The sequence below is a fragment of the Giraffa tippelskirchi genome, chromosome 7 (genome assembly GCF_054371585.1).
Source record: "Giraffa tippelskirchi isolate mGirTip1 chromosome 7, T2T-mGirTip1v1.2.pri, whole genome shotgun sequence".
NCBI classification, from domain to species: Eukaryota; Metazoa; Chordata; class Mammalia; order Artiodactyla; family Giraffidae; genus Giraffa; species Giraffa tippelskirchi.
The window spans coordinates 45,640,506-45,666,740 of NC_137281.1; the positions used below are offsets into that span (position 1 = coordinate 45,640,506).

The 26,235-nt window shown below is 44.7% G+C and overlaps 1 protein-coding gene across 3 annotated transcripts in view; it reads left to right on the forward strand.

Annotated features, from left to right (window-relative positions):
- Positions 1–797: 797 nt before the first annotated feature.
- Positions 798–26,235, forward strand: part of MYLK3 (myosin light chain kinase 3) — a 56,310-nt gene continuing 30,872 nt past the window's right edge. The window contains exons 1-3 of one of the 3 annotated variants that reach the window (XM_081507970.1): positions 798–1,053; positions 18,944–19,034; positions 19,759–20,107. In XM_081507970.1, the coding sequence (XP_081364096.1) occupies positions 1,000–1,053; positions 18,944–19,034; positions 19,759–20,107 (494 nt within the window). In that variant the 5' untranslated portion in view covers positions 798–999. Of the gene's footprint in view, positions 1,054–9,297; positions 12,869–18,943; positions 19,035–19,758; positions 20,108–26,235 lie in introns of those variants that run through there. The other 2 variants (XM_081507969.1, XM_081507968.1) reach the window with 2 other exon arrangements.

A 26,235-nucleotide genomic window follows, 5' to 3' on the forward strand; every position in this document is an offset into this window, starting at 1 on the left:
TGATAGGAAGACATTTGCAGTGCTTTGGGAGTACACAAGAAGGACGGGCGGTTAACCCAGCCTCTGGTTCATAAACGCACCCGACCATCCAGTGAGGTTAATGAAGAAGTTAAGATTGATTTAAAAAGACAATAGATAGCATTATTTTTTGCCAAATGACAGAGTTCACACACAAAAAGTCTCCACCCCTAATTTCTAAGAGTGACTGCAATCATCAGAGAAACTCTTTTCAGGTGATAACTCTTATTACCCGGTGAATGCCCCAGTGACTTTCTTATGTTTCTAGAGGTGATTCTGAATGGTCATTCCAGGACACATTAATTAATGGACCATAAAAATAAACACTGCAACTGGAGACTGGAAGTGTAAATTCAGTTGCCTATCAGGAATGTAATCTGTGACCGTGACACTTTGTCCATAGAAATGAACAGAGGGAGGGCTGGACTGGTCTAAGGACCTGGTTCCCAGGCATGTAAGGATTATTTCTCTCTGACGGCTGGACAGGAGCCTGGCCAGAGAGTCTGCCTTTGAGCTGTTCCCATTTGTTCCTCCAGCTCCCGGAGAGACGTCATTGCCTTCATTATGGGTTGCTCTGGGCTAGTGATGGAGGAGTTAGCAGGGTGGCCTGGAGTGGCTCTCTGCAGGCTGGTGCCAGCTGACACATGCCACTTAGGTTTCCAAGGAGCCAAGCTGTCCCCACTCACGCATGGCTGATGCACTTGTGGCTAAATGCGGTGCCGCCAGGGCCCCAGTCCAGATTCAGGGCAGGAAATAGAATGCCACCTCCATCACCAGGGAAACAATGGTCTGCGTGCATGATTTAAACCGGGGCCAACAAGAAAGCTCAAAGGCACGGTCAGCAGAGGAAGGGAGACCAGAGAGTGGCTTGCATGGATTTTGTCTTGGGTTATGACTGTTGACAAGCCACTTAACTGGCCCCATGTTTAAGTTTATCTGCATGTAAGATGGAGGCAACAATACGCATCTCACAGGGGACTTATGAAAACAACATTTCTGATAGACCACTTGGGATCCATGGATGGAAGGTGGTATGTAAGTGCAGATGGTAAACTTATTGTGTGTGTGTGTTTTCAGCAGGTGCCTTTAAGGGCATGTAGATCCTCCAGAAAACACATTTAGAGTCTGACCAAAAGCAAACAATAGTAAAAACTAACAATCTTAAGTGCATGGATTTGTCTTTGGTTTGGGGCAGCTATTGGAGAATTACATGTGTAATTCAGACTTCAAAACTATTTTATTTTCAAACATTGCTGTGATTAGTCGCACTTAAAGCTCAAATCATTTGAGAATGCTGTAATTGATTGTTTGCAAATGTTTGCCAACTTTGCTCTAAAAAAAATCCCAAATTAATTCTACTGTATAGTTTAATGAGTTGCATGTGTAGTCTGGAATGTTTGTTTCCAAGTTGGAAGGGGGCAGAAATCTATTTAAAAAACAAAGTGCAAAGAGGAAGCCTTTCTCTACCCCTGGGGGTTTACTGTCTGAGGAGTCCTGAGTCTGTTACATATACATTTGTTGTGTTCATTTAAGGTTAAGCAATCAACCTCTGACCTCCCTATAAGGTTATTAAGTGTTGTTTTCTGTCAGCTGCGTTCCTGGGGGAGTCTGTTCTTGGTCAGTTAACCTCTCTCTTATGCATATTGTTGTCTAGAATAATTCCTGTAGGTCCAGATGAATCATGACTATTACAGAAAAAAAAATAACAATACACTTAAGAGTTAGAATAATTATATAAGTGAAATATAGAAAAGAAAGATCATCTGCAATTCTCTGATGCAGAATTAACCATATTGGCATATATGTATATTTTAAACAAAAATGGGATTCTAATGTCTGTACTTGGCTGTTTTGCAACCTGCTTTTGGGGTGAAACCTTCACTTATTGGATCTGGGAGGAACACCATAGATCCTCCGAGTGTCTGGCCCACAGTGAGGAGGGGTCCTGCTTTGGCTGCAGGCATGGCGGTGGGTGGGGTGGAGGTGGAAAGAGGGCCTCAGAGCATCAGTCAGCATTTAGGAAAGGAGTTTCAAAGACTTGTTCTCTCAGATGTCACTCCACTTCCTTAGCACTAATGTGTTTTGGCAACAGCATACATCCCGGAACTGGTAAACACTTGCTGATTTAGTTTCTGCGTGGATGATGATCCTGTGCCCTCCTGGTCCATTTACATTCCATCAGAGCCACTGGTTCCCCCTTCCTCCCTTTTTTTCCATACTAACAGAACTTGATAAGGCATGCAGCACAATGCACAAATCTTACAGCCTTTTGAATTGAATACTGCAGACCTGTATGCATATATACATGAACCAGTGTAACCACCACTCAGGATTTAAAACATCTCCAACATCCCAGAAGTGGCTCTGTGTCCCCTCTGAGTCAGTCCCTCCTACCTCTAGGTAATCATTCTGTCCAGTCTTAGACACTAATTCTACCATGTTATTTCCCGCCTAAAAACATTCCACAGGATTATTGTTCCTTTATCTTACTCCTATGGGTCTAAATGTCTCTGCTTGACTTTCCAGGTCCACTTCCTTAAGAGTCCTGCCTGCTGAATCATTTGGGCCTCCATTGACACCTCCTGGCCCAAGACCAGTATCTGCACTGTCACTCCCATCTGCCAGACTCCATCTGGAGCTTTGTCCCCTCTGCGCCCTCACCTTTTCCTGGCCTGCCTGAATCTCACCCAGCCTTCAAGGCTCGGCTCAAGTCCTGTTTCCACCAAGAAGTCCTTTCACTTTGCTAAAATTTGTTTCCAATTTCTTTACCTCCCACTTACACTCTGAATTGCTTGACATCAAGTTAACCAAGTTTCTGCAGAGACTTGGGGCCATGGAAGGCAGGCCACTCTGCCATTCCTGCTTACGATTCCCAGTGACTATCCACAGGCAGCAGCACACAGTTTTCCAAACCCTCCCTTCTTCTCTCACCCATTCTCTTGCCCCAGGGGGCTGCCTCAGGTCTGCTGCTCCCAAACCCCAAACCCTGCTCCCGGTCTGTCTAGCCCTCTCTTTCCTTCCCCTTCTTGGTGCTTTGCTACCCAGCTCACCAAATTCTCTCCTCCAGACCTCAGATTCCACCCATTCTTTAGATTTGACAGGAAGAATCCTGAGACCAAGCTCTCCTCAGAGGGTAGGGATAGATTGAGGACTGAGAATTTGAGCAGATGAAGATGGGCTTCTTTTTATCAGATACGGGAGGCCTGGAAACACTGGTACATCATATGATTTTGCCCTATCCCAGCCACATCCTTCACACCCAGCAGTTAGTGGCTATCACATCTTCTCTATTGTTCCATTGTGTTAACCTTGCTCACACCCAGACTTTCTGAGTTTCCCGTGGCACAAGCAGAGATCTGAGCTCACAGGTATCAGCACAATAAAGGGTTTAAATAAGATATTGCTGTTAAAGTGCTTAGCAAAATGTCTGCCATGGTCAGGCTCAGAGCTAATATTAAAAGCCTGCAACTCTTTCTCTGATTCCTGTCAAGCCAGGTGTGTTAGGGGTCTCAAAGTGAGTGTGTGTGTGTATGTGTGTGTGTGTGTATGTGGCCAGAAACCCTACCTACTATAATGAACACAGGCCCTGGGGCCATGGCCAGCTCTGCACTGACTCTCTCTGGGACCCTCAGTGTCTTCTTGAGGAAAATAAGAATTGTAATCCATGCAACTTAGATGAGTGTAAGTGTGAGCACATGTCAAAGCACTTTGCAGGTGGGGACACCTTACCAGTGTGAGCCGACAGGCAGTACAATATGTTGGCATGAAACTTATTGGCCTAGTTCCAGCTTACAAATATAATTGTGTTTCTAAATTGGCAGTTGGAAAATGCAGCCCCCTAGAGAAAATTGGGTTCTAGACAAGATGTTTCAATTAGACTCCTTTAGCTGTTAAGCAGACTGGGGAGTTTGGCTGCCTGCATTGTTATACAGGGTCTTACACAGACTTACAACAAAAGTCTGTCTAGTCAAAGATATGGTTTTTCCAGTAGTTGTGTATGGATGTGAGAGTTGGACTATAAAGAAAGCTGAGCACAGAAGAATTGATGCTTTTGAACTGTGGTGTTGGAGAAAACTCTTGAGAGTCCCTTGGACAGCAAGGTGATCCAACCAGTCCATCCTAAAGGAAATCAGTCCTGAATATTCATTGGAAGGACTGATGCTGAAGCTGAAACTCCAATACTTTGGCCACCTGATGCAAAGAACTGACTCACTTGAAAAGACTCTGATGCTGGGAAAGATTGAAGGCGGGAGGAGAAGGGGATAACAGAGGATGAGATGGTTGGATGGCATCACCGACTCGATGGACATGAGTTTGAGTAAGCTCCAGGAGTTGGTGATGGACATGGAAGACTGGCATGCTACAGTCCATAGGGTCGCAAAGAGTCGGACACTACTGAGCAACTGAACTGAACTGAACTGAACACAGACTTTGGAAAGTGACTTTGTCATCCCAAGCCTCAGTTTACTCACCTGTGAAATGGGGATATAGTTTCTTTCTCTTAGAACTGTTATGGGGACAAAAGTAATTTATGTGACAATATAGCACAGTGCCTGACACATAAAAATGCTTGATAAATAATAGTGCTTTTATTATTTCCTAATAAGTGTTGCTCTGGACATGTTGAATGAATGAATAGCTGCTAGTGTGGATTTGATTTCTGAGGATCCTTTTTGTTCTTCTCTGATATTTCCAGGCTGATTCCATCCGACCATGCTTGGCTGGGAACAATTTTGACTAGGCATGTGAGAAAGGAATTGACAAAATGAAAAGCTTCAACCAGGGGTAGAAATGCTGACTACAGAAGACAGTGAGATCCTGGGAGCAAACCCACCACCCACATGAGAGCTAGCAAGGAGGGTCCCTGAGCCCCAGGCCTGTCATGAAGCTGTCACTTCCCTCTCTGCTTCTTCAGAGAGCCCAACTTGCCTCTGGTTTTATCCCTAAGTTAAATTCCTGGATTCATCCTGACAGGACTTTTGGTATCTTCCTGGGTAGCCAGATGAGATAAGCAGTAGATGATTTTCTACAAAAGAATAAGTAACCATTCTAGGGGCCCCTACCCTGTGCCTCCTCCCCCCATCCCCTGCCCCATCTCCTCAGACAACTGTCAAGGATGAGCCTGTGGGCAGAGGCCAATTTCATGACACTCACACCCGTCTCAAATCCAGAAAGCAGGGTGGAGATTTCCATGGTCACTCTGAGGGCAACAGTTTGGTCCGGTCTTTGCCTTTGACTTATTCAGTGGCCTTTAAAAAGTCCCTTCTCCTCCCCAGATCTCAGACTCTCCATCTACAAAATGATGGGGTTGACCCTTACAGTCTCTGAAGTTCCTCCTGTCTCTGAAAGTGACAGAGTGGTGTGAGTTATCAACCTGGGTTGGAATTCTGGCTCCACTGTTTTCTGACTGTGTGGCCTTGAGTGAGCCCCTTAAGTTCTTTAGATTGATCCCCCCTCTGTAAAATGGGCTGATAAATAGTAATCTACCCTATAGGGTCGTGCATGCCTTCTCAGTCCCTCAGTTGTGTCTGACTCTTTGCGACCCTGCGGACTGTAGTCTACCAGATTCCTCTCTCCATGGGATTTTCCAGACAAGAATACTGGAGTGGGTTGCCATTTCCTCCTCCAGGAGCTCTTCTAGATCCAGGGATTGGACCTAAGTCTCCCGAGTCTCCTGCATTGGCAGGCGGATTCTTTACCACTGAACCACCTGGGAAACCCACACCGTAGGGTTGTAGCAAAGTCTAAATAAGACATTTGCAGTTAAAGTACTTAGTACAGAATCTGCCCGTGGTCAGGTTCAAGAAAGCAAGCTAAATATCAAAAGCCTGCACCCCCTACTCTGATTCCTGTCAGTCAGGCCAGGTGAGTTGGGCCCTGGAGTGATATATGTGTATATCTGTATGTCTTTCTGTGGATGCATGCCAGGGCATGTGGAGGGTGTGGCCTTCCCCAGAGCACTCTGGGAAGATCTGTCCAAGGAGCCTCCCTGAGGGTAACAGCTGAGTTGGAGCAGGCATCTCATTCAGCAGAAGCCACAGCTCATGGCCTTCTCTTCACCACAGCATGTCCCAGTCTTTGGGGCTCCAGATATCTTCATTGCTTCTTGAGTAGTTTTGCTTGAAGAGGCAATAACTGATCCCTCCCAGCCTGTATGCAAGCAGCTCCCATGAAGAAAAGCAACCTGTTCTATTGCTGTCCAGGGCTTTGCTCTGTCCTGGAGGGCTGCCCGAAGGCAAGGAGTCTTAGCTCTTCTTCTGGCCCCTGCACCCGGGTTCTGGGTTTTGAACTCAGGTCAGCTCTGTCCGAGGACTCAATCCCTTCTTTTTTCTGTTGTTGGACCACACAGTGTTTGTTTCACACTGGACACTCAGCTAAGTGATGCAGGAAGTAGGCCCCCGGTAAGGCAGATACCGCCTCGCAAAGCAGATAACCAAGTGAAGCCTCTGGATGCCTCTGGGGCCTGGGGCAGGCTCAGAGATAAGCGGAAATGCCAGGCTTATCGCTGCAGCCCGAGTTCTAGAGAAGCCATCCTAGCCAGCCCACCTCGTTCCCTGGGCTCCGGGCAGTCGGGCATCTCCAAGCAGAGTAAACACTGGGCTGGCACAGCCGCAGCAGCAGGACAGGACTCTGTGCCTCACTCCAGCACTTCGCAGTCCCAGCGCCAGAGGCCAGCAGCGGGCGTCGAATTACACCCAGATATTTGCGGTAAGCAGGCCGGTCTGCTTTGAAGTAGGAACCCAAGTAACAGTTATTAGGTTCACAGGACAAAGGGAGCCTCAGTGACAATTGCCGCCCAGATCTGAGTCCTCTTGGACCGAGAAACTGCGTTAGCAGAAACTTTTGGTTGATGAGTACAGCATGGGGGTGGTCAGCGCAGGCCTTTCCTGCCGTGGCGGGCAGACAAGGCCGAGGGGCAGCTAACCCCGAAGTTGTCCCCGTTGAACCCTGAACCACACTGAACTTTCTGAGGTTCTGTTTCACTCTGGTTTCCTTTCGGGAGTAAGTGCAGCTTCCTGGAGGACGTGTTTGCACTTTCTGATCGCACATCACGAGTGGTGCATGCGGGGTGGTGGCCTGGGGGAGCTCAGGTGACTGGGGGAGCTGAGTTAGGTCTGGGAAGACACACCCTGGTCCCCTGCCCCCGCCCCACAATGAGGTGACTGAGCTCGCTGCTGTGCTCGCAGGCTGTCCGTCCGGGGTGGGACGGGCGTGGTGAGGGGTGGTGAGTTCCAGTCTCTACTGTTTTCATGTACTTACCGTGTGCCAAGTGCTGTGCTGAGCATTTTGCTTATCTGAATACTCAAATAGCCCTGAGGCTATTGCGCTGTTATGAGCCCCTTTTACAAATGAGGGCCACTGTGTTCACAGAGGTTAAGTAAGTTCCAGCTGGCCCATATGGGCACTTAGGTGTACTTAGGTAAGTACACCTTTCCTCAAGATATGTGGCCTCCATCTCTCAGATAACTGTCTTACTTGATTTTGTTAGAACAAGACCCTTCACTGCCTTGTGCTGCCACACTTGTTACAAGTCCACAAACATGCAAATTCTACCACGTGTTGGCCTCCTCCAGATGTTGTACTTGTGAGCTCTGCAAAACCTACTTCCCATCCTGCTTCCCAGCAGCAAACACAATGAAGTCTTTGAGCAGTTCTTTCTGGTGTTTGCCTCCACTTCTCTCCTCATCAATTTTGTTCATTATTTATGGATTTCCTTTTAAGAGAAATGAAGATTTAGCTCTCTCCATTTTCCCTTTGCAACTCTCTTAATATTATATATCACTGCTTTAACTTAATACAATATTTACTTTATTATGCCGTAGTATAATATATAATATAATGTAACATTATAATGTGTGTGCTGTGCTTAGCCGCTCAGTCGTGTCTGACTCTTTGTGACCCCATGGACTGTAGCCCGCCAGGCTCCTCTGTCCATGGGGATTCTCCAGGCAAGTATGCTGGAGTGGGTTGTCATGCTCTGCTCCAGGGGATCTTCCCAACCCAGGAGTTGAACCCAAGTCTCCCACATTGCAGGCAGATTCTTTACCATCTGAGCCACCAGGGAAACCCAAGAATACTGGAGAGAACTGCCATTCTCTTCTCCAGGGGATCTTCCCGACCCAGGAATCCAACAGGGGTCTTCTGCATTCCAGGAGGATTCTTTACCAGCTGAGCTACCAGGGAAGCCCAAAAGTCTGATGCTCTACCAACTGAGCTATCCAAGCTCCTATATAAATATTATTCATTGAAAATTCAATCATGTATTTAAAAACTTTTTTTAAATTTTTTAGTTGGAAGATATTGCTCTACAATGCTGTGTTGATTTCTGCTGTACAACAATGCAAATCAGTCATAATTGTATATATAACCCCTCCCTCTTTAGCCTCCCTTCCCTGCTCCCATCCCACCCCTCTAGGTCATCACAGAGCTCCCCGCCAGTCTCCCGGTAATCATGTATTTTGATTTCATTCTTTCCTAGACTCTGATTTTCTTGGAGACTCTGATTCCTTTTGTTCCCCTTTTGCCCTGTGGCTGGCATCATACTGATGGCTAACATCTGAGCACTCACTGTGTGCCAAGCTTTGTTCCAGGCACCTCGCAAGTATTCTCAAGTGACCCTCCTGACAACTCCATGAAGCATGTGCATTGTTATTATGTTACACTCCAGGAAGTACAGACTGAGAGAGGTTAAATAAACTGGCCCACGATTCTGCCTAATAACGGGCAGAGGCAGGAGTTAAATCCTGGTCATCTGACCCTAGGCCCCATACTCGTAACATTTTACATGTCTTTAACTCTATTATATTTCATAATGTCTGTAGTATTTCTTTGATAAATTCCTTTCCTCTTCCTTTCCTTTCTCCCCCTGAACTCCAGTTAATTAGATGTAGGACCAGCTTAATCCACTGTCTCTCTTTCTTTTTTCTCCTAATGTACACATCTTCAGCTTTGAGTCCTGTTTTCTGGAATATTATCTTATCCCAGATAAGATAATATCTTCTTATCCCTGTATTGGATTTTTAAATGTTAACATTAGTTTTTGTAATTCCCAAGACCTCTCTTTTATTCTATGCTTGTTCTTTTTCCATGATACCCTCTTCTTTTTTAATGGATGGAAGCGTCTTTCACACTTTTCTGTGGTTACTAATGAGAGCCTTTTTTGAAACTTTCTTCTGTTTCTTTTTTCCCCTGTTTCTGCCACAATTATATTTCTGTTTATTTATTTTGGGCTCCCCTTTTTATCTTGGGAGCTTTCTTTGAATACCTGGTGATCCCTTTTTTCTGTGCATATTTCAGAATAAGGCACAGAAACCTGGGTGGTGGGTTGAGGCTTGTTGATCGCTTGGTTTTGTTGAGGATCTGATGATCCCCAGAGCATAGTACTGTTGTACTGTGGACTGCTGCATCTCTCCAGAAACAGATCTGTGATCTGCAGGGAAGGTGGGGCAGGAGAAGAGTCACGGCTTTGAATGGACTCCTCAGCCTTGAGTTTCTGCTCCCCTCTTCCTCCAACTGGGATCTCAGGGTCCACAAGCCTCTTCAAGGTTCTTCAGGAAAAGATGGCTATCACCATAAAGACATTGGAAGAATCTTGGGGTTCAGTGCACACTGACCACAGCCTCCGGCAAACAGAGGTCTATGTGTGCTTTTCTGGGAGTGGATCAGCTGCCAGTCGTCACCCAGGAAAGATGAGGTGTCACTGCACTTGCTACTCTGTGACCATCCAGCTTGGTTGCCTCTTCTCTGGCCTGCGTTCTCTTGACTTGGTGGGTGGAATGCCTCCCCTGTCCTCTGGGCAGACACCATTGCCCCAAAAGAATTGTCTGTGGCTCTTGCTATGCCCTCTAACTCAGGGAGCTGGAGAGAAGCCATGCACCAGCCCTCAGAAAACCGATGTGCTCATAAACTCATTTCTTCTGGAGGCTGAGAAATGAAAGGGCTTCACAGTTGGTCCCGTTCATCAAGGAGGCCAAAGGACTTGTCCTGTCGGCATATTCTGAGCTTTCTCCCAGAGGGTCCTAGAGTTTACTTCTGGGAATTGTCAGAGCTTCCTGCCCTCTGCTCTTTTGATTGTTCTGGGAAACCCCAGCTGCAGCCTCCTCCTTCCACATTCTCTCAGGGATCAGCCCAGCCCCCTGCTCCTACTGGAGCCTCCTTAGTTCATTCCTTTTATATAGTTGCCTTGAATACCTATATGCCAGGCACGTCGGTGTGCTGGGGATCATGGCAAGCCAAAGGGGTGCTGTTCTGGGATCAGGGGCCTTTAAAGTGGTTCTGGAACAGTGGATGACACAGCAGACACGTTCACAGTAAACCCGCTAACTTGAAATTACTTGTCGCTTAGGGGAGACCGGGGCAAATCCTTTTGCAATTCAAATAGTTAGCTTTTGATATAAATAGGTGTCTGGGACATTTACTTGTGACCATTGTGTTCATCTAGACTTTCAAAATATCTTTCCAGACTTTATTAACCCAGGACTTGCCTGGAAGCAGGCTGCTCTGAGATCTCTAGAGCAGTGGCCGTAGTGAAGCACCCTGTGCCAAGCATTGGTGGGAACGGTCTCCCAGAGATGGCATCTGTCTCTTTAGACTGTGGGAACTTCCTTTCACAAAGATTATCAAGACCTACTGAAGGACATTGTGCTGAGCGTTAGACTTCCAGAGTTTTCTCTAGGCGGACATTTCCCAAGGTTGGATCCAGGGAACTGCAGTTCCACAGGGAAGTGTTCAGCAGGAAGTGCGGGGAAGGAGTGAGTCCCTGGTTGGATGCTGATTTCTTTCTGTGGCAGATGAGTGCAGCTGAGGTACACAGTGAATCCCCAGCAATGGGCCCCAAATTTCTTTTTCCAAGGAGAGTTTATCTGTGTGTTTTAAATCACAGTAAATGTAACAGACCAGTGCTCTTTGGAGCATGCTCTAGGCCATTCCACCAATGACACCTGGTCTGTGCTCCCGGAAACAGGTCTGGATTTCTATATGGGCTGCTAAGGGCAGTTATCCTGACAGAGGAGGGTAGCGAGGGGTTTGTGGTCAGGCTGCACACTGCGTTTACCACTCACCTGCAGCTTCAGACAGCAAAATGATCCCAAGGTGCTTTTAGATGTCAGAGTTCCAGGTAGAATTTATTCTCATAATTGCTTTCATTCAGAAGGAGGGCATTTAAGGGGATGCTAACACTCACCTCCCTGGTGCCGGCCTTCACCAGAGATATGCTGTCCTCAGGAGGCAGTATGCCCAGGGCCACCTTGGACAGAGTCCCTCTCTGGCCTCTATAAGGACCTGGAGGCAAGTGGTGCCAGTGGACCGCTCCACGGCAGCCTCAGGCACTATGGTGCCCCCTTGCACCCCACCTTAGTTTCAGCTGGAGCGTGTCCTTTTGTCTACTGTATTATTGATGTTTCTGTGAAAGTTTCATTTGAACCAAGGGTTTCTGCTGCTAAAACATTTGGAAACCACAGGAAATACAGGTCCCCTTGCTCTCTAAGGCCCTGCTGTGTCTGTTTCAGCTTGTCAGTTTACAAACTGAGTGCCTGATGCCTGTGTAATCATCCTTGGGGGAGAGAGGATTGGCTGGCAAATGGTCCCCAGAGGGCTCTGCAAGGAACATGGCCTGCAGGATGATGCTTGGGGAGTAACCTAGGCCCTCGCCAGTCCCTCACTTCTATTTTTAGTACAAGTGATTAGTGACTGGGGACCCCATGTGGGGAGGGACATGCACACTCACCTCTATAGCAGCCTAAACACCTTTGCGGTATCAGCAAACTAGGGGCAACAAAATTTTGTTTTTAATTTGCAAAAGAATCAAATTTTTTCATCATGGCAAAGATCAAACCTCTTTTGAATGGCCTCGGATTTCTTCCTGTTTTGGTCTTGCTTCTTATCGTGAATTGGGTGTGTATGTGGTTTGGGTGGGAGCCACGTGCTCCTCAGTGCTTTGGGTCTCTAAAGCCCTTACTCTGCCCTGTTGTTCCTGAGGCCCCCTTGTAGAGTCCAGCTTTCAGGACATTACCTAAAGGATTCCTTTTCTTCTAACCTTTAGTTTCAGCTACATGAACGCCTGCCTGTCCTGGGCAGATTCTTAAAATATTTGCCCATCAGCAGCCTCTCAGAGAGGAATGTTAAATGCTGCCATGATGTCAAAGGGGCCCCGAGGAGAAGGGCCTGGGCCAAGCCCAGCCTGTCACTCATGGCCACGGCAGAGTGGGAGATAAGCAAAGGCAACGGCTCGTAGAGAGCCTGGTCCTCTGGGCTTCCTGAACAACCCAGGCAGTCCCTAGCTAAAGAACAATGAACTTCCAGACACCACTGCCCAAGTGAAAGCCGGACATCTGTAGCTCTTCCGAATCTTCACCCTTGGAGAGTCTTCATCAGGATGTCAGGAGCCCCTAAGGAGAGTTTAGGGCCCCAGGGGCTGCCGGGGCTGGGCAAGGCCTGCTTAACCACCATGGACAAAAAGCTCAACATGCTGAATGAGAAGGTTGACAAACTGTTACATTTCCAAGAAGACGTCACGGAGAAACTGCAATGTGTGTACCGAGGCATGGGCCACCTGGAGCAAGGACTGCACCGGCTAGAGGCCTCCCGCAGTCTGGGCCCGGCTGGGGCCGACCGCTCTCCACCGTCTGACGCTCAGGCTGGGTGGCCGGAGGTCCTGGAGCTGGTGCGGGCCGGGAGGCAGGATGCCGCCCAGCAGGGCGCCAGGCTTGAAGCCCTCTTCCGGATGGTGATGGCCGTGGACAAGGCCATAGCTTTGGTGGGGGCCGTGCTCCAGAACTCGAAGGTGGTGGATTTCATCATGCAAGGGAGTGTCCCCTGGAGGAAGGGAAGCCTGGCTGACGTCCCTGAGGAGGTTGGTTCCTGCTTCTCTGCCCCGGTGCCCTTCTGGCTGGAAGGGAGGCTCAGGGCCCTGGTGGGTTGCCCAGACAGGAAGCTAATCTTCGGAGAGCGGGAGGGCTGTTGTCTCCTCTAGCGTCTCCTGCATGACTTGTTGATGGGAAAAAGGAGAGGTGGAAGCTTAAAGGCCATACGTGGATTTCCAGACAGGGCAGGACAGTTGGGTTTCTCCCTTGTGCCCTGGCGAAGACTGTGGGGCCCAGGGGGATAAATGAGCCACTAGGGAGAGGAGGGCAGTTACACTTCTCTGACATCCCAAGGGACTTCTCTTCTTACACCTGGGGTGGGAGAGGTGGGGAGCAGTCAGTTTACCCTGACAGAGCCCCCCTTTCTGTCCCCAACCTTGTGCTCTGTCCCCAGGTGGGCGGAGTATGCAGCTGCCTGTGGGGAGAGGAGTGTTGACAGTGACCCATGGGGGACACAGGCCGGAGCCAGAGCCTGGGGGTGGAGTGTGGCATTTCTGGGAGCGGCTGTTCCCAAGGGTTGCATAATCGGATCCACTGGCTAAAGGACGCTTGGCTGGGGTGCAGGGTGTTTGTGTGTGCATGTGTGTGGTGTGTAGAGGCAACACTCTGTTTGGGAACAGCTAAGGGTCAGCCACCTAGCAACTCGCAGATGTTGCCCTTTCAGATCTTTGCAGCTTTCCCCCTCATGGAATCTGAGCTTGACTCTGTGTCCGTGACTGAGGCTTTCCGGAGCAGGACTTTGCCTTCCTCCCCGCCCCCAGCCAGGCCACCTCCAGCCAGGCCAGAAGTTGCTTTGCAGACCCCTTTCCCTCCTGCCCTGCAGCTTCTCCACTGCTGGGCCCTCCCGCCCCAGCTCTCTGCTTTCTGCACCTCCCCTGAGAGTCGAGCCTGTAGGGAAGATATGACCTTCTGCTCTTGACTCTGATAACCAACCTCAGCTTTAAAAAAGAAAATAAATCTAATTTATGCACATGGCAAAAATCATTCTCCCTCCTACTCATCCCCCAGTCCCCAGGACAACCCTCCTCTCCCAACAATCATAGGAGCCTATTTCCTGTGAAACCTTCCTGACAGAGACTGTCAATCTATAAGCACATTGGCATACACACCACCCTCTTTGTTTTGTTTTAACTAAAATATTATTCACATTGTACCGGGCTTGATTATTTTTAAACTTTTTGGGGCATTATTTTGGGCATTGTTTCATATTTATAACTAGAAAGCGTTCTTGTTCTTGTTTTTTAAGTTGCGGAGAGTTCTATTTTTGAGAATGTGTCTTAATTTGTTAATCAGTCCCATATCATTGTGTACATTATTTCTCATTTTTAGCTATTATAAATAATGATGCAGTGACCATCCATGGAATTGTGAGTTTATCTATAGGACACACTCCTAGAAGTGACAATGCTAAGCCAAAGGGTAAATTGATACAATAAATAATGCCAAACCAACCTTCAAAGAAGTTATGCTAATTAAGTAACATATGGGAATGCTTGTTGCATTCTTATTTTTGCTAACAAAGCATATTATCCAGTTTTTCATTCATTGTCTGTCTGGCGAATGAAAACATCTTATTATGCATGTGTTTCTTTAAAAAATGTCAAATGAATAAAAATAGATTAGTATAATGAATTCTGTCAGGCCACAACTAGAGGCTGCTTCCCACCCACTTCCCTCTTTCCAGATTATTTTAAGGAAAATCTCAGACATTGGATCATTCCTTCCATAAGCAACTCAGCTAATACATCTAAAACATAAGGGGTCTTTTAAAAAACATTATCATGATACCCTTCATATGTAAAAGGTAAACAGTAACTTGATATTACCAACCAGTGTTCAAATGTCCCTGATCAGCTAATGTTTTATTTGTTTACTTTTAAACTTTGTTTATTTGAGTTAAAATCCAAATAAGGCAATTGGTTATATCTTTTTAAGGCAAACTCTTCTTTTTTTTAATTCATAAATTTTCCCTCTTTTCCATCTCTTTTTTTGCCTTTTTCTTGATTTTTAAAAATTCTTCTTATATAAGTGAAGTTAGCTGTCACACGTGTTGCAGATATTTAGGTATTTCTGGATAAGACAAAGTGACGGAACTTTCTATTTTCTTGCCACAGTTCTTGCCTGCAATTGATCTGGAACATGATTGATCTCTCTTCTGGTCTTTGTATTTAGTACACATGTCAGTAGCTATCTACAGGGCTAGATCTAGTCTCCCAGTTAGGCTGTCAGCTCCTTACCTTGCCCGTGAGAGACCTCTGCTTCCTTCTGTGTGCTGGCAGGGCATTGTCAGAAAAGGGACCGTTAAATAGCTGAGACTGAGCCCCAGCTTTTAAACACACTGGAGATGCTGAAAACAGTGAATTGTGGAGAATTTCTGGAGATCCTGTTGTATATCCTGGGAGATTATGGGCATTGCAACTTGTGGAATTGAATTCAGTCCTAGCGCTGGCTGCCAGGACTACATGAAGCTTCTCCTCAGGTCTGGATTGCCCAGTGACACTTCATTTGGTTGTAGCAAGGAATCAGGTTATTACTGGAAGCCACATGCTCTCTCATGGACGGAGTCAGGCTCAGCCAGGGTGCACAGAATCACAGTCACACTGCTCAGAATGCATCAGTCCTCCAGGTGCCTAGGTGTTTTTTGGTTTATCCTCCTTCTTCTGAATACATCAAAACAAGGCCGGGACCAAAAGATTGAGCCTTGAAGTCAAAATCCAGCTCTGCCTGTGTGTGTGTGTGTGTGTGTGTGTGTGTGTGTGTGTGTGTGTGTGTGTGTGTGTGCGTGCGCGCATGCACCTCCCTCCACCAAACACAGGCGGGGGAGAAGATAGTCTGAACCCCACAAGGTCTGCCAAAGGACAATCTGTTTGAATCAGTCTGTTTGAATCTTTCTCCACTGGTAGGTGAAGCAGGAGGCAGCCGTGATAATGCTTCCAGTTCCCCAACTACGAGGGGTGGCAGGACAATCTGTAGAAAGAGACCCAGGGAGAGATCTCCGCAGAGCAGGGGATCCAGGTCATGATGATGCTGGTGATGATCATGATGACAAAAGCCAACCTTATTAAGTGTTCCCACGTGTTAACGTTGTTACCATTAAGAGGGCAAAGCTTGCTGTCCTGGGATCACACAGACATGAACAGGAAACAAGACCAAGAGAAGTGGTCACAGGATAGGAAAATCAGTGGAACCAACCTGGAAGCAAGCAGAACCCTGTGTATTGCCCTCCACTCCCACCCCAAGTACAAAGGCCCCTCCACATCCCCTGCCTTTTGTTTGTGAAAAAGCTGAAGTCTCCCAGGCCTCGCTGAGTCACAAAAGAGCAGGCTCAAGCAGCTAATGATTAGGACAATAGAGTCACAGACCCAGTGTCTGATGCATGTTCCTGAGTTGTTCCACAGATACTATAACTGCCACCCCAGGGAAAAGGCCAGCTGCATATTGACCAGATAGCAGCTATGCCATAAACTGCTCCATCTTGAGTAGTATTGAATTTATGGCTAGGGCAATTTCAAGAACTGGCCTCAAGAGAATGGGATTAACAGTATTGTTCATAATAATCTATAACTTTTGGGGTATTAGAATAGTTGTAGCTTGCTCTGTCCATATATGTAAGCAGACACCTAAAATTGTCAGCAAAGAGATGGTACAGATCCATGTCAACATCTTCACTCTCAAAATACAATGTCCTATGTCAGCGTGAAGAATTTACAGCAGTCAGACAGACCCCTAATCCCATAGGAATGGAATATGGCACCCTGTGTCAGCATGAAAGAGTTACAGAAGATGGATTTTTGCCCATAATCCCATAGAAATGGAATGATGTTTTGACAAGTGGGGATTTGTAAGCAACATTTGGCAAGAAAGAGCTCTCTGTAGGAGCGCCCTTTTGTCTTGTCACCAAACTTAAACCAGACACATGTTCTACTCATCTCCGGCCCAAGCACACCTTTCAAATCTTTTAATCACACAATCCCTTGCCTAACATGTTGGTTCCTTCTGTAGATCAAAGAACTAGAAATGAAGAATAAGTAATTAACAGATGACCAGATCGCTTCCCTAGTTTCTTCTTTACTAATCTCACAAAGTAACTAACTGTGTGAACAAACTGTGAACAAGATAGCCTCCACAAGCCTGTACAACAAGCCTGCATACAGTGGGGGATGAGGATGACTCTGACTCCTTATCTCAATGATTAACTGAGGTTACTTTCTTCTTCTCTTTTAAAAACTTTCATGGCTGAGCAGATTCTTTGGAGGTGGTTTTTCCACTATCTCCCCAGATTGCTGGCATTCTGATTAAAAGCAACTTTCTACCAACACTTGCCTCTCTCAAGTATTGATTTTTGAGCAACAAGCAGCTGAACCTGATTCAGTAACAAACCTAAGCTTCATCCTTAGTGTCAGGGAGACATGCAAGAGAGGTGAGGATTGTGGTGCCCCTGCTGCTGCTGCTGCTGCTAAGTCGCTTCAGTCGTGTCCGACTCTGTGCGACCCCATAGACGGCAGCCCACCAGGCTCCCCCGTCCCTGGGATTCTCCAGGCAAGAACACTGGAGTGGGTTGCCATTTCCTTCTCCAAGGCGTGAAAGTGAAAAGTGAAAGTGAAGTCGCTCAGTCGTGTCCGACTCTTCACGACCCCATGGACTGCAGCCGACCAGGCTCCTCCGTCCATGGGAGTTTCCAGGCAAGAGTACTGGAGTGGGGTGCCACTGCCTTCTCCTGTGGCGCCCCAGTTAGAGGGAATTGCTCCAGCTGATTTTTGCCATTTGGGTTTGGAGTTGACAGATTATCAGGTTTTTTTTTTTTTTTCAAGAGAAGCTGGAAACCTAGAATTTTTTCTAATCAGTTTTATTAAGGTATAATTTTCATACAATAAACTGTATATATACAACTAAATATGCACATCTTAAGTATACAGTTTAACAAATGTATATACACTAATAACCACCACCACAATCAAAAGGTAGAACAATTTTCTAAACTCAAAAGGGAGCTTAGAATTTTGATGTAAAATGCTGTGCAAGCCAAATAAAACTCTAGCTGTTTTTGGACTCTGGGCTCCCATTTGAGGCCTCTCTGGCCAAGGTAGGAGAAAGGGCCTTCAGTCTCTTGGCGGAGACCAGACCTGGGTCTGTGACAAGTGCCAGGAGGAATCTTAGGGGCCATACTCTAGATGGGGTTTAAACTCAACCAGTCTGACTCAAGCATCCTGTTCTATAAAGTCAAAGACTCAGAAGCACCAGGGGGACACAAAGGTCAGGGCACCTAGAAATATTTGCACTCAGAAATACTTGAGTGCTCTGGATGATTTCAGGAGCACAGCACATGCACTGGTCTGGTGTGGACCATTCAGTTAAGGAAGAACTGCTGAGAGCCTCTGTGGATGGGCTCTGAGCATCCTACATGATCCACTCTATCTGTCTCAGACAGGATAAAATCACCAGAGCTAATCACCTGGTGTTGGGAGTACTCCTCAAGAAATTTTACAAATGAACTCCCTCAATCCTCCCACTGCTCTATGATTAGATATTATTCTCCCCATTTCACAGATGAGAAAAGTGAGAGGCAGAGAAGTTAAGGATCTTGTCAAATGGTTAAACTGGGTTTAAATCCATCAAGTTTGGCTCAAGGGTGCTGTCCTATAAAGAGAGAACCATGGGATCCACCTACCTAGCTCCCAGGCAGATATTCATTGACAGTGACACTCCCCCTACAGGCGTGGATTCGGTATCCAACCAAGCCAACACTGGAATAGTCATGACCGACTATTGACTCAAATTTATTTTCCAAGCCTGATCTAGTATTTTGAGGTCTGGTCTATTTAGATAGGGGACAAGGTCTGCCCCTTACCTGCAATACAGTAACCCATTTGAAAGGACTTGGTGACCTTGGGAAAACCTCAGTGTCCTTATCTCTAAAATAACAATAGTAATACGTACCCTCTAGTATTACTGTGAGACTATATGAAATAACCTAAGTGTTTCTATTTCAAGCACAAGGTAGGTACTCAAAAAAATGTTTGTGGCCTCAATGATGACAGTGATAGTTTTTATGGTCATTCTTTTAGAACAAAGAGCGAGTGGAAGAGAAAGAAGCAAAACCAAAGCACACGCTGAGCACCAGAGGTGTGCAAGCTGAGCTCAGGGGCCCTTGGGAAGGTGAGTAGGGCCCCATTTGCTTTATCCCACAAGAACACCCAACAGTTTCAGGGTAATAATACCGCCACCATAACGAATGTGATTACTGAAAAACTGCTGAAATGTCTTCTTCCTCTTTTTTTGAAGTTTTTTTTTTGTTTTTCATGTTTATCCCACTCTGTATTGCTATGTTTATTTCACTTTGCTTTAAATTTTTATGGATTTTTTAAAGTTTAATTTTCTTTTATACTTTTTGCATAATATTTACATGCTTCCAAAGCTGAATTGATAAAACAAACTGTACTAAGTCTAGCTTCTATGCATGTTCCCTGCATCCCATTTTCTCCCCCACATTTGTAACCATTTAAAAAAATTTTTCTCTTATCTTTCCTTTGAGATCAAGTCTCTTCAGACCACATTATAAGCGATTATACACATGCATGTGTGTACTCACACACACACACAGCCTCCCTTTAGACAAACAAACACACCACACACTTCTCCATCTTGTTTTCTCCATCATCTGTATATCCTGAGATCACACCATAGCCCCATATGGAGATAGTCATTTCTCCTTTTTTATGCCTGAGTGGCCGTGGTTTAGTCAAACAGCTACATCCTGATGGTCACTCGGGTTATTTCCAGTCAGCTTAGAGTTATAAACATGGTGCACTGAATGGCCTGCTACATATTCTTTGGAAAGTTTCCTCCAAATGAGAGATTTACGCTGCTTATTTTCCTATAGTGAGCCAGAAGGTGGATCTGCCAGAAGGGACAGGATCTGACCTCCTTACCCAGGCAGAGGCCTCACCAGAGCAGAGAGACGGAGTTTCTGGCCCAACTCAGGTGTGCCCAGAGGTGGAAGTCCAAGCTCCTAGAGCATCCAGTAAGAACCCTGGGATTGGCCTGGAACTGTCTGTGGTGTCTGAAAGGGTCAGTGAAGCTCCCACTGGCCAGGAGGCTGCATCGAGTGCAGGACGAGGAATATCACCCAGTAGGCCTGACCCTCGGCCCTCAGTGGAGGGCATGAGGCTGACTCCAGCACCGCCAGTTCAGGCCAAGTCAGCTCACAGTGGTGGAGAAACACCTCCAAGGTAAGGCATGTGCCCCCAAGCTGGGAAAGGGGGGGGGCGGAATTAACTGCAGCCCCTAGGCTAGAGCGTGGCCAAGGGGACGGCTGCTCCTGCAGAATGTCCACTGCGTGCACAGTGCTGGCTAGTCTCATAAGGGGAAGATGAGAGAAGGCCAAGGCCCTGCTTTCAGGGGCTTAGAGCACTGGTTCTTACCTGGCACCCATAAGAGTTACCAGAAGGAATTTTTAAGATACAAATGATCAGAGGTTCTGATTTATTCAGTCTGGAACAAGGTTCAAACATTGTTTGTTTTTAAAGCTCCCCAGACGAGTCCCACATGGAACAAGACTGAGAATCACCAGTTCTGACAGCAACAGTAATAGCTATAATGACACCTAAAAGATGGAGTTCACAGAACACATCCCAGGTGACAGTCACTGGCTGAGCATTTCACAGACATCATCTCATTTTATTCTCAAAACATCCCCAGGAGGTATCCTCAATTTATTGATGAGGAATCAGGGTCAGGTTGCCCAGGGTCACACAGCTAGGGGTTCAGAGTTGGAATCTGAATCCAGGTGTTTGTTTATTATTGAAGTATAATTGATTTACTATACTATATTAGTTTCAGGTATACAGCATGTGGGGCTTCCCCAGTGGCTCACTGGTAAAGAACCCTCCTGCAATGCAGGAGCCGCAGGAGATGCGGGTTTGATCCCTGTGTCAGGAAGATTCCCTAGAGGAGGGCATGGCAACTACTCCATTAATCTTACCTGGAGAATCCCATGGACAGAGGAGCTTAGTGGGCTATAGTTCATAGGGTTGCAAAGAGTCAGACACGACTGAGCAACTGAGCATACACTCATGCGTATAGCATAGTGATCAGATGTTTGTAGTTTACACCCCATTAAAAGTTACTATAAGATAACGGCTATAATTCCCTATGTTATACAATATCTCCTTGTTGTTTTTCTAATTTATACATAGTAGTTTGTACCTCTTAATCCCCTACTACGAATGAGCACCTCCCCCTTCACCCTCCTCACTGGTAACCAACCAGTAGTTTGTTCTCTGAGTCTGTTTCTGTTTTGCTATATATCTTAATTTGCATTATTTTTTTTAGACTCCACATAAAAGTTATATCATACATTAATTCTTTGTCTGATTTACTTTATTAAGCGTAATATTCTCTAGTTGATATACATTGCTACAAAAGGCAGAATTTCACTCTTTTTTATGGCAGAGTAGTATTCCTTGTACATATCTACCACATCTTCTTTATCCATTCATCTGTTGATGGACACTTGGGTGCTTCCATATCTTGGTTATTGTAAATAGTGCTGCTATGAACATTGAGGGGCATATGTATCTTTTCAAATTGATGATTTTGTTTTTTTCTGGATGTATATCCAAGATTGGAATGTCTGTGTTATGTGGTAGTTCTACTTTTAGTTTTTTGAAGAACCTCAATAATGTTTTTCATAATTACCGCCCCAACAGTGTATAAGTGTTCCTTTTCCTCCACATCCTTGCCAACATCTGTTATTTGTAGTTTTTTTGGTGATAGGTGATCTGACTGTGTGATGTGATATCTTGTTGGTTTGATTTGTATTTCTCTAATAATTACCATTGTTAAGCATCTTTTCATGTTTTTTTTTGGTAATCTGTATGTCTTGTTTGGAGAATTGTCTATTGAGGTCCTCTGCCCATTTTTTTCATTGGGTTGTTTGTTTTTTTATATTGAGTCTATATAAACAAATAGGCTGTATATTTTGGATATTAACCCCTCGTTAGTCATATCATCTGCAAATATTTTCTCCCATTCGGTAAGTTGTCTTCATTTTTTCAACGCTTTCCTTTGCTGTACAAAAGCTTTTAAGTTTAATTAGGCCCCATTTGTTTGTTTGTTTGTTTTGCTTTTATTTCTTTTGACTTAAGATACAGATTTTTTTAAAGTTACTATAATTAACATCAGACTATTCTGACTAACCATTCTTTTCCAGGAGTTTTATGTGTGGGTTCTTATATTTAGATCTTTAATACACTTTGAACTCATTTTTGTATACAATGTGAAAAAGTAGTACAGTTTGATTCTTTTGCATGTAGAAGTCCAGTTTTCCCAACAGTGTTTATTCAAGAGGCTGTCTTTTCCCCATTGTATATTCTTCCTCCTTTGTCATAGATTAATTGACCATGGGTGCATGGGTTTATTTCTGAACTCTATTCTGTGCCATTGATCTATGCTTCTGTTTTTGTGCCAGTACTATGCTGTTTTGATTATTGTAGCTTTGTAATAGATCCTGAAGAGTGGGAGGGTTATTCCTCCAGCTTTGTTCTTTTTATTCAAGACAGTTTTGATAACTTAAGGTCTTCTGTGGCTCCATATAAATTTTAGGATTATTTGTTCTCATTCTGTAAAAAATGTCATGGGTATTTTGATAGAGACTGCATTAATTCTGTAGATTGCTTTGGGTGCTATGCCTATTGTAACAACATTAATTCTTCCAATCCAAAATGGGATATCCTTCCATTCCTTTATATCATCTTCAATTTCCTTCATCAATGTTTTATAGTTTTCAGAATAAATGTCTTTTATCTCCTTGGTTAAGTTTCTTCCTGGGTATTTTTAAAATGTGATTTTAAAAGGGATTGATTTTTTACTTTCACTTTCTGATAGTTCACCATTAGCATATAGAAAATCAACAGATTTCTGTATACTAATCTTGTATCTTGCAACTGTGTTGAATTCATTTATCAATTTTTATGTTTTGGGTGGAGACTTTAGAGTTTTGTATTTAAAGTATCATGTCATTTGCAAATAGTGACAGTTTTCTTGTTGAATAGTGACATTCTTTTCTTCCATTTTGGATGCCTTCTATTTCCTTTTCTTGTCTGATAGCTGTGTTTAGGAGTTCCAATACTATGTTAAATACAAGTGGAAAGAGTGAGATCCTTGTCTTGTTCCTGAATTTAGAGGAAAGGCTTTTAGCTTTTCACCATTGAGTGTGATGTTAGCTATGAGACTGTCATAGTGGTCCTTATTATGTTGAGATGTGTTCTCTCTATACCCACTCTGATGATAGTTTTTATCATGAATATATGAATGGGTGTTGAATTTTGTCAAATGCTTTTTAGGCATCTGTTGAAATGATCATGTGATTTTTATCCTTCCCTTTGTTGTAATGATGTATCACATTGATTGATTTGCAAATATTGAACCATCCTTGGGTCCTTTGAATAAATCCCACTTGATCATGGTGTATGATCCTTTCTACATATTGTTGAATTTAGCTTGCTAGTATTTTGTTGAGGATGTTTACATCTATATTCATCAAAGATACTACCCTATAACTTGCTTTTATGGAGTATCTTTTTCTGGTTTTGATGTCACTGTAATGGTGGCCTCATAGAATACATTTGGGGGTGCTCCATCCTCTTCAAGTTATTGGACTACTTTGAGAAGGATAAGCACTAGCTCTTTTTTATAGAATACAATAGAGAATTACCCTGTGAAGCTGTCCAACCCTGGACTTTTGTTTGCTGGGTTTTTTAAAAATTACAAATTTAATTTCACTGCTAGGGATCAGTTTGTTCAGATTGGCTGTTTGCTCTTGATTCAGTTTTGGCAGTCTGTACGTTTCCAGAAATTTGTTGATTTGTTCTGAGTTATCAAATTTGTTCATATATTCTCTTCTGATTTTTTGTAGTTCTATGGTATTTGTTATTTCTCCTCTTTCATTTCTTTTGTTTGTTTTTAACTAAAATACAGTTGATTTACAATGTGTTATTTTCTGCTGTACAGCAAAATGATTCAAGTATATATATGTATATATATATATATTCTTTTTTAAAATGTTCTTTTCCATTGTAGTTTATCATAGAATAGTGAATATAGTTCTCTGTGCAATATAGTAGAAACTAGTCCTCTTTCACTTCTTATTTTGCTTATCTGGACCTCTGTTCTTTCTTCTTGATGAGAGTGGTTAAATGTTTATCAATTTTGTTTGTCTTTTCAAAAAGCCAGGTTTTGTTTCATTGATCTTTTCTATTGTGTTTTGATCTCTATTTTACTTATTTCCTCTCTAATTTTTATTTTGTCTTTTCTACTGCTGACTTTGGGCTTTACTTATTCTTCTTTTCTAATTCCTTTAGGTGGTAGATTAGGTTGCTTGAGATTTTTCTTGTTTATTGAAAAAGGCCTGTATCACTATCATGTTTCTTCTTAGAACTGCTTTGACTGAACTCCGTAGGTTTTGGGGGCTTCCCAGGTGGTGCTAGTGGTAAAGAACTTGCTTGCCAATGCAGAAGATGTAAGAGACACAGTTCGATTCCTGGGTCAGGAAGATCTCCTGGAGGAGGACATGTCAACCCACTCCAGTATTCTTGCCTGGAGAATCCAATGGACAGAGGAGTCTGGCAGGCTACAGTCCATAGGGTCTCACAGAGTCGGACATGACTGAAGCAACTTAGCATGCATGCATAGGTTTTGGAGCATTGTGTTTCCATTTACATTGTCTCAAGGTATTTTCTAACTTCCTCTTTGATTTCATCATTGACCCATTGGTCTACTAGTAGCATGCTGTTTAGTCTCCACTTGTTTGTTCTATTCCCATTTTTCTTTCTGCAGTTGGTTTCCAATTTCATACCACTGTGGCTGGAAGAGATGCCTGACATAAGAATACACATTCTTTTCAAGTGCACATGGAATGTTATCCAGGCTAGATCACATGCTAGGCCATAACACAAGTCTCAAAAAATTTAAGAGGTTGGATATAGGTTTCTGGACTCCAATATCTGTGCCCCTGATCACTGCACCATCCTGTTTCTTGTCAGCATTTAGTTAAGTACTAAATACTATGGTAGGGAAAGAGTAACGGGTCTTCAGACGTGGGAGGTTGGTATAGGCTGAATCAAGCCAAGGGAGTTTCAGGAGGATTATGCTTGGAGTCCTGGAGATGGGGTTGTATCCTAACCCTCAGGACTCAGCCTCAGGACCTGCCATCAGCCAACATGGTGCAGGAGAATAATGAGTTAGAACCTGATGATTGTCAAATGTTTGTGTTACCCAGCAGTGTTCTCCAAGGGCAGTGCACTAAAGGGCACTCTGCTTCCTGGGCTTCTTTCTAAAGGGCCTGGTACCCTTCTACACTTGTCCTCAGTTGTCCTGATCTATAACCAAGCCCCTCGAGGCCTGCTGTAGGGAGGAGAGCTGGTGTCTGTGTATGCTGTGGTGACTGGCAGGGAAGCCCAGATACTTTGTCTGCCTTTGTTCTGCAAGGAAATGTGAGTCCCCAGGAGACCTAACCATCTGGAGGGAGGGCTCCCTGGCAGGCATCCCTGGATCCTTGCCAGGGCTCTAAATGTAGAATCTAGGGTGTGGATGAACTTTCCATGAACTTGTTAGGGGCCCTAAAAAGATTCTGGGTAAGAGAGAAAGGTCTCTGTGTAAGTTTCAACCTTGAGCTGAATTTCAGGCACACCAAACTGGGCTTAGGAACTGGGGAGATCACTACCTACCCTCCCTCATCTAGCACATGGGTGTATCTTGAGGAAAATGGGTTTGAGTGCAAGTGTTGGCTCTAATTGGCAGCAGCCACCTGACTACCTGTATAGTCTTCCACACACTGGTTTCCTGCAATTTCTCATGTTCCTTGATCAAGGCAATGCCTGAGCTGGGCTTGGATGCCACCTTTCCCATCCTGCCCTGTCATCACCAACCTGTAATTGCTCCTGAGGGGTGTCAAGGGAATTTTGCTACATCCTATCCAAGCTTTAGCTGTGAATAGTCAGCAGAACCAGGTGCATTCAGGAGCAGGCAAAGGAGGGACCCAGGCCTCCAGCTGCTAGGGGAAGCCCTAATTTAAAAAATTTTTTTTGGTTAAAAAGCAGGTAACATAACATTCATTGTTGTAACCATTTTTAAGTGTATAGTTCAGTGGTGTTAAGTATATTCATATTGTTATGACACAGATCTCCAGAGCTTTTTCATTTTGTAAATCTGAAACTGTTACCATAACTACCATTCTACTTTCTGTCTCTATGAATTTGACTATTCTAGGTCCTTCATATGGGCTTCCTAGGTAGCTCAGTGGTATAGAATCTGCCTGCCAATGCAGGAGATGTGGGTTTGATCTCTGGGTTGGGAAGAT